This window comes from Pempheris klunzingeri, chromosome 8 (assembly GCF_042242105.1).
Source record: "Pempheris klunzingeri isolate RE-2024b chromosome 8, fPemKlu1.hap1, whole genome shotgun sequence".
Taxonomy (NCBI): domain Eukaryota; kingdom Metazoa; phylum Chordata; class Actinopteri; order Acropomatiformes; family Pempheridae; genus Pempheris; species Pempheris klunzingeri.
The window spans coordinates 3,960,981-3,972,613 of record NC_092019.1 but is presented as its reverse complement, the minus strand read 5'-3'; the positions used below and the strand labels follow the sequence as shown (position 1 = coordinate 3,972,613).

General features: G+C 41.6%; 1 protein-coding gene across 1 annotated transcript; it reads right to left on the bottom strand.

Moving 5' to 3' along the window:
* Nucleotides 1-3,598: 3,598 nt before the first annotated feature.
* On the bottom strand, nt 3,599-11,283 carry cndp1 (carnosine dipeptidase 1). The gene is given in 13 exon segments (XM_070835688.1): nt 3,599-3,677; nt 4,457-4,604; nt 5,586-5,727; nt 6,313-6,477; nt 6,563-6,723; nt 7,276-7,360; nt 7,499-7,696; nt 8,273-8,361; nt 8,570-8,732; nt 9,418-9,561; nt 9,721-9,831; nt 11,205-11,252; nt 11,254-11,283. Coding segments are annotated over 13 exon segments (1,563 nt in total).
* Nucleotides 11,284-11,633: the final 350 nt, after the last annotated feature.

Here is an 11,633-nt window from a genome sequence, read left to right as displayed (position 1 = left end):
GCCTCCCGAACAGCTGGGTGCAACCTCATTATATGAAGTCGCCCACTGTGAAGGTGCAGCGTTTCCCAATAAAGCTGCACGGGCCGACACTGAGCAGGAAGTGTGCCTCTCTCCAAACAAACTAGAAATATTTGAAATGTTTTTAGGTGTCTGGCTCTTGTAGATGCCTCGTTGATTTTTAATTGATGCTGCTGGTTTGTCTCCAGCACGACATCGTGATGTTATTATTAGAATGATAATGGAGGAGTTTGACTGTTCTTTTGTTTTTGTTACATCAGGTTGGAGAAAAAGAAAAATGTACTGTACAAATACAACTTGCTTGAAAATCCACGCCAAACTCTATGACTCTCTACACTAATAGAGGCAAATCAACAGGAAATTATTGCCTCCCCTCACCTTTCGCTCCTCGTTTTGGTTTTACAACCCACTTTCATTGACCTGATTCCAGCAGCAGCAGCTGTTTTCAGTGAGAAGCAGCTCCAGTAAAACCCACTGTGCGTTTTACCTGGTCAGCACCGAACAGTCAACAGACTCAGTTAGAGACAAGCTGGTGAACACAGTGGAGCGTTTAGCAGCTACAGAGCCAGATGTTTTTTCTCAGGAGTTGGTGGAGACCAAAGTGGAGTAAATATTGGCCTTAAATTTATCAGATACACAAAAACACAACTCCAAATTAGTGAGGTCGAGGTCCTAATATGTGTTCATCCTGTTCTGTTGCCCCCCAATGGTCAAAATCTTTAAGTGATGTTAAGTTTTTCCACGTCATGCTACTTTACACTTCTTCTTCACTACATGTCAACCGTTTTAATTCTCCTACATTTATTTCACACCTGCAGTCACTTCACATAACTCATAGTCATACTAACATACTAACACCACACTGTTTTTAGTAAACTACCGAACAGTGTGTCAAATAGGAATTAGTGCCAGGAAATGTGTCAGTTTGAGGGGGGAATTAGATTAAGGCCCTTAATCTCCTAAATTATAATTCAATAACATAATATATAGGAGCAAAACACTGATTTTGTGTAATATTACTTTTGCTTTTGATACTTAAAATATACTCACATACTATTTCTCATGTAACATTTTGAATTCAAGATTTTTACCTGCAATCGAGTATTTTTCTTTGTGTTTTTGGTACTTAAGTAAAAAATTCTGAATATTCCTCAACCACTGCTGCATACTAGTTGTTGTCTATGTGTAATTCAGCCTTTACTTTTTATTGAATGACTCAAAATGAATTCTGTTATTTGAGATTACTTGATATCAGCCACACCAGCGTGACCCCAACAGACGAGCGTGTCCACAATCCTGCCATTAAACATTTCAGCGCTCAGATCTGTTAGTGAATCTATTTACTAAAACAACATGTTATATCAAACTGAAACTTTCGTTGAGGATGATTTTACTGTAAACCCACTTTACCATGACATGATTCCAGTTTGCATACACAGCGGGCTGCTTCAAGGTGGATTAAGGCTTGCCGCTGTGAAACCAAAGTTATTCTCAGCTCCATCACGGCCCTGTCCTCAATACCAAAGCACTTTATAAATAGGCAACCAAATAGAGCACTGTTACATCTGAGGTCTGTCTTGTGTTTCACTGAGCAGTCACGCTGAGTTTTTGTAAGAGGTTTGCTAAAGATAACCACTCACTGCGCTCGGAGTGATTCGAGCATTTTACAGATTCGTTTTACCGAGTTTCATGTGATTGGTGAGGCTCTCCAAGACTCCTAATTTTCAAACGCTATATTAGCTTCAAAGCTGAAAATTAATCGTCCTGTTTCTGTCTCACTTTCTGCAGGTTTGCGGTGTGAGACTGACTTGGCATCAGATTGTCACTTCCACTGAGTGAGCAGAGAGGGGACTCTCTCTCTGTATTTAAACTGCCCTCCAGTGAAGACAATGTGAACTGCACCCATGCTGCTCTCTGTCCCACATTAGCCTCCAGTCAGTCAGAGTGTTTCTTATTGTTAAACCCTGTCAGTTGCACTACTACAGAGAAGAGGTGAGTATCTCCAGTCCACTACTTTAATGCTAATAAGGCAGATTATGGGTCTGTTTTTTCCTCTGTGGCTCCGCTGTGCCTGCTGCTCTCTGGGAATAATAAAAAGTAGCTGTAAACACTGGTTGGTGTCCCGTCAGCGGCCTGTTTCTGTCACTGAGCCACTGAAGATGAACTCCTGACTCCAGCCTTCACACTGCCTCTGTGCCGTCCTCTGCTACGGCACCGTGAGTGTGTGTGTGTGTGTGTGGGTGGGGAGGGTCAGCTGGTGTTGTGAATCAGGCCGCCGAAGTGTCAGATACGGCTTCTTCACAACACCAGGGTCCCTCCCTTCCACTTCCTGCGGGGATGGACACCACCTGGACAAGATCACAGCGATGTCCCCCCTCAGACACTGTAGATTAGAATATGGCAAACATGCAGTTCACCTTGTGGTGGAAGTGGAGGCTGAGGTGACACCTGCAATCCTCTGCTACCTACAAACTTTGTAATTCTAGGAGGAGGACACTGTGTCTCATTACCTTTATATTGTCATTTCATTTTTAGTTTTGTCGTGAGCTTATTTTCATTTGTAATCATGTGACTTAGTGTCACAGATGGTTGTTGTATTTGCTCAAAACTTCATTATATAAATGATTAAAAAGTGTTTATATACTGTAATAGTGTTTTTGCAGCGTGGTCAAATAACACAATGTCTGTGGTTTGATTCAGACAGTTTGATTTCATATGCATCCATCTCTCCTGTCTCTGCTCTCAAATAAAGGCAAAACATAATCTAGAATTGCAGTGATTTGTCTTATTTCATCTTGTTTTTCAATGACATAGTGACACTCCTGAAACATGTGGGATTATAATTATTGTTTCTCGTGTTAAATTAGGACAAACACATATTTAATGAAAACTTCTAGACTAAATTACCTATTTAGATGTTTGCCAGCATATTGATGTTGATGCATTTGCCTGAATAGGACTTTGTCTTGGGTGGAGTGCTCCAACATCAGACAATGGCTGGATTCAGCCCACATGTACAGTGACTATCACTTCCTATACAGAACGTTTGAGTGGTAAATGAATGTCTCATGACTGAGGCAACAATACCTGCGTGTTTGGGCATTTTTTTCCCATAATAACAAAAAAAACCACAATGTTTGCATTGTACAGGTTTTACTAGACGGCACACACACACACACTTACAGTACTGTCTGACATTATATGGAGCATAGAAATATGCCGCATATGCGAAGTGAGTGACGCGAACAGCAACATGAGATCACTAAAGACATCACATTCACTTACAGATAGATAGATAGATAGATAGATAGATACTGAGTCATCTCTCCTCGCCTGAGTTATAATCTAGACGTTATTTAGGAACACTTTACTAACTAAACAGGAGGACAGAGAGGCAGCAGAAAAGAGAAAGACAGGGAGGAGGTGCTTGAGGTGCAGATAAATAAAAGCTTGGCAAGACACATGAAAATGGTTGAAAGAAAGATGACAGCACAGTGGAAATAGAAAACAAGGCCCACGTCAGGGAGAGCTCACTGCAGCTGGAATGGTTTAGGAGGTCATTTAACGAAGCCACGGAGCTTCACACGCTGGTCTTCTTAATCTGCGACACTTCGTTCAGGTAGGCGATGAATAACTTGGTTCCCTCAATGTAGTTGTACCTGTGAGACGCAGGTTAGAGGTTGAAAAATCTCCTTCAGTCTCCTTCACATTCACAATCACTTCCTGCACGCTTCCACCGCGTACGCTACACCTTCTTCAAAATGATCCAAAGCATCAAACACCGTTTGTCCCTCCTCTTTGTACTTTGCTGCTGCCACTAGCTGACAGGACTTAGACACTAAACACTTTGGGATTGGACCAATGTGTCTTTATTTCTGCTTTTAAGGTTGCAAAGGCATCCATCTTAAAATCAGAAAGGCCTGCTGTGACCCTGTTTAGCTTTTTAGCCATCTGTCCTGTTCTCTCCTCAGATTCTGTGCCTTTGTCCTTGTGGTGTTGAATGTTTTATCTGGCTGTATAATTAAATTGACCTCTCAGATTTGTCTGAGCTGTTCTGCTTTTTGTTTCAATATTTAGAGCCGTTTTAGAGCCTAAATCGCAGCCCCATGTTCACGTTGTTTTTCAGACTGTTGCATGGTCTGCCTTTTTATCGATTCATTTCATCCTGGCTTCCTCATTATCTTGTGTTTTATATATTGTGAATATTAGGTTAAAGGATTATTTCAGTCCAAGGATGTGGATGATTAAGAGATAAGACTGCGTTAGCCCTGGAGGCTCTGATTCCTGCTTCTTTCCATCTGATTAAATCCCAGCTTCTCTCCGGCAAATTGTGTTCGTCTTAACACTCAGTAGTACGGAGAGTAAAGATAAACCAATAAAGGCTGTCTGTAAAAATGAAATCGAAACAAAGGAGTCATGTGTAAAACAAACGTCGAACCTGCTCATTTTCTCATTCTGGGAGTGCAGCCCGTCATCAAAGCCTCCGATGGGCATCATGATGATGCTTTTCCCCGTCACGTCCTGGAAGGTTCTGGCAATAGGGATGGTCCCACCCTCACGGATCAGATCAGGCTCCATGTTGAAAACTTGAGAAGAATATTGTATTTTATATCAGAGAATGGACATTAACCGAGCCTGCATGCAGCACATTAAGCACTTCTCAGTTACAGGGCACTTTCCAAAGGATTAAAAAGTCAAAACAGTAGAGGCACATAAAAAGAAATATAAAAGCAAGTGAGGGTAAGAGTCATAAAGGAGAAGCCAAAAGCAGTCATAAAAAGTAACTCCATAAAATGACCCCTGTAAAAACTGTGGTTTAAAGCCCACTAACTTCCTCAGGCAGGTTGTTTCAAAACCTCAGAGCCACAATGACGACTAATCAAACTCTTGTTTTTATAGTGCAAACAGGGGATTAACAAGTCAACTGAAGAATAGCAGGTAGAGGCCCAAGTAATAATGAGCGAGCCAGAGTAATAATGTGGGCCAGCAAGGTGCGACTCCAAAAAGATGTATGATTGTGTGGAAGTCTATGAGAAAAAGATCTTACTTCGTACTTTAATTAACTCAGTAAAAACCTTCCTGATGAGTTTATGAGCGCATTTTGGAAATGATGGTCCCATTTAGAGTAAAACAATAAAGCAGCGCATGTTTTAGTGCCCACACTTAACCAATCAGATGGGTTTTTGTGAAATGTAGGTGGGAAAAAAAATCAAACATCACTTCTTAGATGTCTTTCTTTATACTTTATTTGGATCATTAGCGCCCCATTAGCTTCTGCAAATTGACGGCCAGGCCACATCTAGTATATACTGTACATGTGGGATCAAGTAAGTGCTTCAGTACAAATATGAGGTACTGGTACTTTACTTCCATAACTGATGTGAGAAGCATGAATATACCTACATGTAAAATGTTTGAGATCGGACTCCAGGATCAGAAAGAGACACAATACATTACAAGCATTTATTCTACTACTACCATCACTTGTATATTTTAGCATTTAAGCATCTAGAGGATTGTGATGCAGTCATGTGTGTTCAATGTGAGGCGATGTGTGTGTTCGGTACCTCTCTTGACAGCAGCCTTCCCAACCTCATAGAGAGAATGCTGAGTGTCAGCCAGCCACGGCTTGGCCCCGATCACCATAGTGACTTTCAGCTTGTTAGGACTCTTCCTCTTGGCAAACACTGAGTTAAGGTAGTCTGTTACCTAAAGTGTTGCACCAACCAGACAAAAGCAGAGGTAGTTTATGGAAGAGACACTACACCAAAGTTTCCAGCATTATTCCTATCTATCTATCTATCTATCTATCTATCTATCTATCTATCTATCTATCTATCTATCTATCTATCTATCTATCTATCTATCTATCTATCTAATTAATTTAATTTACATAACATTTTATTGTGAAAATTGTTTTGTTTTTGTGGCTGCTGACAGTATTTTATGACTTATGACATGATATAAAAACATATGAAACATTTCCTCTGTAAAATCCTTTGGCTCTAATAAGTCCTTAAAATGTCTTTATTATGAAATAAGAAATAATAAATCATTTTGAACCTGGCTTTATCCAGGATTCGTTCTGCATATGTATGTAAATGAGTGAATATTAAATTGTATAATGCATCATTTGCATGTTTAAATATAACATTTCAGACAATGTGTAATACAAAAATAATCTAAGTGTAATGTAAGTGGAGACGCTTCATGGTTTTTACCCTTGTCTGGTCTTATGAGATAAAACTATTAGCTTACTCTAACAAAAAGCAAAACGTTCACATCCTGTTTTACCTGTTTCTTCACCATAGCGGGGTCCATGTTGGGAACTTGTCTGATGGAGAACTTAGCTGTAACCTTAGCAGGGATGACAGTCTTTGTGCCAGGGTCAGAGAAGGCCCCCTCAATGCCATGGATGGAGACAGTGGGGTAGCGCCACATGTGGGCCAATAAGTCCACCTACAGGAAGCGTACAGCGACAGTCACTCATTCAGTCGTGTCCACCTTGTCCTGGCCACCATTTCCGAGATGCATACACTCATACCTTGTTGCTGTACATGAGCTGGTTGACGCCGATCTTGTTCTTATAGTTGTCGATGTCAAATTCGATGTCCTGGTACATCTTCCATTCCTCATCGGAGAGGGGAGCCACTGCCTCCCTGATCCCAGGAATCAGGATCTTCCCGCTGGGGCTGATCAGTGTGTCTGATACAGGAAGTTATAAAAGAATACATTTGATGTGTTGTAGGGAGCAGGGAGGGATTGAGTCTTACTTTACAGTACACAACAATCCTAAACTACACCTACACTGCATCCTGTTTATGAAATATATTGAGACCTCTCAGTCATATTAGGCATTCATATTAATCACAATCATTCAAATATATATAATAGTTACTATTAAGTGATAAATAATGATCATCCAAGTTGTCACAGACCTGAAATCTCTCACTTAGTTTATTCTATGTGCACCATTTACTTGCAATATCGAGTTTAATGAATGAAAATGAAATCATAAAAGTGGTCCTCTACTACCTCCTCTCTTGAGTGTATAGGGAAATACTGATGCACACTTCTATACATGATACAGGCTGAGCATGATGCACATCGCTGAGGCCCTACTGTGGCTGTATGTGGTTTTCTTTATTGTCTTTCTGTCTTTAATATGCTTCATGTTTGTATGTCTCATGTAATGAAATGTGCTGTATAAATAAAGGTGCCTTGCCTTGAGTGTGTTCTGCCTCAAAATACACTCACCAAGAATGCCAACGAGGTCAGTCATGGGTTCGATCACGGTGCCTCCGTAAACACCAGAGTGTAAGTCCTGTTTAGGTCCTTCAACCTGCAAAGACACCAGAGGAAACCTTTGCCATGAAACCGCCAAGAAGAGCTCGATGACTTCAAGAGTATGTGTATGAGTGAGGATTTAGGCTTATTTGAAATCAAATGCTTTGTGTCTCTGTGCGCACGCAGACACAACCTCCGCATAGAAATAGCAGTTGCCTCTGGTGCCGTAGGTGAGGGCGGGCCGTCTGCTGAGCCAGCCGCAGTCTGAGATGATGATGTAATCCACGTCAGAGAAGAAGGTGTCTCTCTGGGCCAGGATCATGGCGTCCAGGCCGTTAGAGCCCGTCTCCTCCATGCCCTCAATGACAAACTTCACGTTCACTGGCAGCTCCTGTTGGACAGGAAAGAAGACGGTGCTGCTCCATTAGATCTGTCTGGCAGCAAGCGATAGTGACAGCATGTGGTCGGGGTGGAGGATGAGCTGCTGGAGGAGACTCTCATCTGAGAAACAGCTTATTTTGGGATGACGAGCATTTGTAATGGTGCTACAACAGACTTACAACAGTCTCCAAAATCTTGAGCCATTAGCTGCGTCTTGACAACACTCGCACGGCTCCTTTCCCCTTAATGCATCCAGCATCTGGCTGAGGCCTTTTGATGTACACATCATTTTTTCACAAAGTGGCAGGAACAGACTGCTGCAGTGACTTTGCAAAAGCAGCAGTGACTTTGCACGTTAGTTTGGCAGAAGCACAGTCTCTCCTCCCTCACTAGCCTGACAGCGTGCGGCTTGTTCCGCTAAACTCGACTTATACAGTCTGATCAAACAAGTGGGACTCATTTTTAGGTCTGTCTTTCCTGAGGCATATCTCTCTGTTTCCCTTCTTTATATTTCAAGTATTTCAGAGACAATGATGATTTAAGTGCCAGAACTAATATAACAGGGGTGTTGTGAACTTTCTCTTACCATATTGAGGGCCTGGTAAGCCTCCACTGCATGGATCCAGGCTAAAACTGGGGCCTTGTTGTCAGATGCTCCTCTTCCGTAAAGGTTACCTGCAGGAGCAAGAATCATTACACAAGTATGGGCTCTCATTTATACACGTCACCCAAATTCAGCCTGACACATTTGGTATCTTCTGAAATTTTGGAAACCACTTGAATTTAAAATGAAGTTCTGTGGGGTTTTTTTTTTTTTTTTTAACATTTTTTGGCTGCACAGCATGAATGTGTAATGACGACTGAGGAGTTTCAAGGCAGTTACCATTTATGTCAGTCAGGTTGTAGGGATCTGTTGCCCAGCCGTCCTCTAGCTTCGCTGGCTGGACGTCCACATGGCCGTAAACACACACTGTGTGCTTGTTTGGGTCGCTGCCAAACTGAGCTGTCGCCACTTTAGGCAGCGCTAACGTCTGCCCGTCAGGAAGCTGCAGGCGTTAAAGGACAGTTAGCATCAGCATGAATGGCTGCAGCGTTAAATAAAGTTAATCTATATCATCTATAGAACCCTAAAGTGCAGCCAGTGCTTTGTTTTTATGTGTTACATCAGTAAAATCCACCTGACCAGCAATGAATCTGTTGCACAACCTCAGTCTAGGTGTGCATGTCCCAAATATCAAAGGAATTCAAGTGATCCAGATTGTCTAACAGTGTATAACAGTGGTTATCTTACAGGATAAGAAGTGCCGTTCCATAATAATAAGCACACTCTAGTCGGATGTCGAAGGGTGATCAGCTATTGTTTTCACCGTTTACTAAGACAATACAATGCAGTACCATTTCCAGCTGTGTTGGTCCTAATTACTGGTGTGAAGCTGATGTTGTTGACCTCTAGTCTGACCTCAAACACACTATATGTCTAATGAGTTTGGGAAGCAGCTTTGATGTGTCTCAGTCAGTAATGAGGAGGTAGGTTTAGTCCTGACCACTCTGCTGTCTTTTTGAAGTTAGCAGCTCATTTGCCACTGTTACCCTCCCTGATGAGGCAACTCTCTGTTTGAAATACAGAATATTTACCAGGCAATTAGTGTGCTGATTATATACAAGGCTCTAATATCTCAGTATTGTAGTGTTTCCTTAAAGACGGGGGGGGGGGGGGCTCTGTTCACTGACTTCTTGGTTTCCGATGTCCACCAGCTCTACGGTCCCTTTCATCAGCCTCAGCTTCTCAGCCACCATATCCATCATGCGGTGTAGGTCTGGTCTCTTCAAGACGTTGCTGGAGTCGCTTTCGACTGCAACCCAGTCCCGCAGAGTCTAAAAACACACACCAAGGTTATAGATGATTTCTTAAATCAGAGCTAGGGATGTTTTACTGCACATTTGATGCTCTATAGGATTTACAATCTCTGCGGCGCAGATTATTCTAATAGATTTAAGTGCTGCTAAAGGAAGAAGAGGAAAAATGAATTGTACCTCCACATATTCCTCTTGATGGCTGTCAATGTACTGCGCCAGCTCTGTGTACTGGAAAGCATGTACAGTTGAAATGGCCAGCAGGATGGAGGGCAGGACTGGAAAATTCATCTGTTGGGGGAGTCAGAAACTGGATCATTGAATCTACTGATGGAAGTATAAAAGATCATCACTCCATCATCAGTACATCCCACAACACAGAATACCCCGTAGTACAAGAAACACACTATGTATATGTATGTATATATATATATAGGTTTAGGTTTAAGGTTCCATGATTTGAGGGGTGGGATTTCCTACGGCCTTTGAATGCACCATGCACGTGTTTCTGCGTGTCAAACGTTATGTTAAATGTTTAAAAAAAACACAGCTGAATATTTTAAAAGGTTTAAAAGGTAGATATGTGAAAGGTCACAGCCTGCATGTCCTCAGCGAGCTGAACATTTTCATGTTTGAACGGTTTCTCCAGCACAAAGTATGCAGGAGTAGGAACGTACGAAAGAAAACAAAATGGCCGAACAGGTTAACAATAGCTTTCATTATATTGTGATGGAAGCAGTTTGAGAGAAAAGTAGACTGTTGCACCTCTCCTGAGCTGTTTTCAGGCCTCTAGCTAGTGACGGTACACTTTGGCCAATCACAAGTCCTACAGTTGTTCCTGTTAGCTGTCCTACAAATGCAGATGCACGTCCCTTCAGATGCTGGTTAAAGCCTGATTCAATGTTTGTTACATATGTGGAGTTACCATGAAAGCAGGCGATGAGTGGCTGTGTTGAATGATGCAAATAGTTTTAGACTTCTGATAAATGTAGCCAAAGTCTGCAGCCAATTCCAGTTCATCTTATGTTTTATAACAAGTGTATCATTTCATCAAGGGCTTTACAGTCCTACATATTTACAGACAAAACAAGAAATCTATTAAATACTAACTTCATTTTCCTGCATGTATAAATGTCCGTGCTCGTTGGTTATCTTAAGTATATATAATCTATCGTCTGTATTATCTAACTACATAATGGCCTCAGTTAGAGCTGTCACTTATCATACTTTAGTTATTGAATAATCTGTAAATGATTTATTCAATTAATCAATCCAAAGTCTTACTTTTTTTTTTGTTTCACCAATCAGCAATAGTCCAAAGCTCAGTTATATTCAGTTTACAGTGAAAGCCTGAAACTAGAACATGCTTTTCCAGTTTTCTGTTGCCAGTAAAGATATAATTCTAGTGGAAAGGCATTAAATTGCTTTTTCTATTCAATTAAAATGCCTATTTTTTGTTTAAAAACAGTCAATGTGATGATTATTCAATCTAGAAAGAAACAACCTGCACACTCAGTGTGATTACAGAATATGAAGCCCTCCTCAGGTCTTTAAAAGCCTCTATTTCCCCAAAACACAGCAACACATCAGCTTGCAGTATATCACACTCACCTGTGGATGCTTTCAAAGTACAACTACACCCAGCAGATGGCCTTTTGTCTTACCTTTTCTTTGTCTGAGGAGTGTGTGACAGTCTCCTCAGGCAGGCAGGCAGACTGTGGCCCCGCGTTGCTGCCCGGACATTTATATACGCCCCCGTCATATCACACTCCTACTGGGCCCCGGGGTCGCACAGTCAAACATTTCCTGACACACTGCCAAGACAGCTGACAAATTAAATTTTTCTTGCTGACAGGCACAAGAATTACACTCAATCTATTGATCCCGCTCCAAGAACGCACGCCGGGGTTCAGCAGGAACAAAAGCAGCGTGGTGAAATGAACAAATTCCTGTTGTTGTGTTTTGGAATCTCCAAGCAAACCCCCAGTTACACAAAAGTAGAGCGGCTTTTCTTGTTCCATATTAGGCAGGCGTCCCGTTGTGCTGAACTTCACGTTGAGCCACTTGTAAGCATTCTTAGCTGACATGCAGCT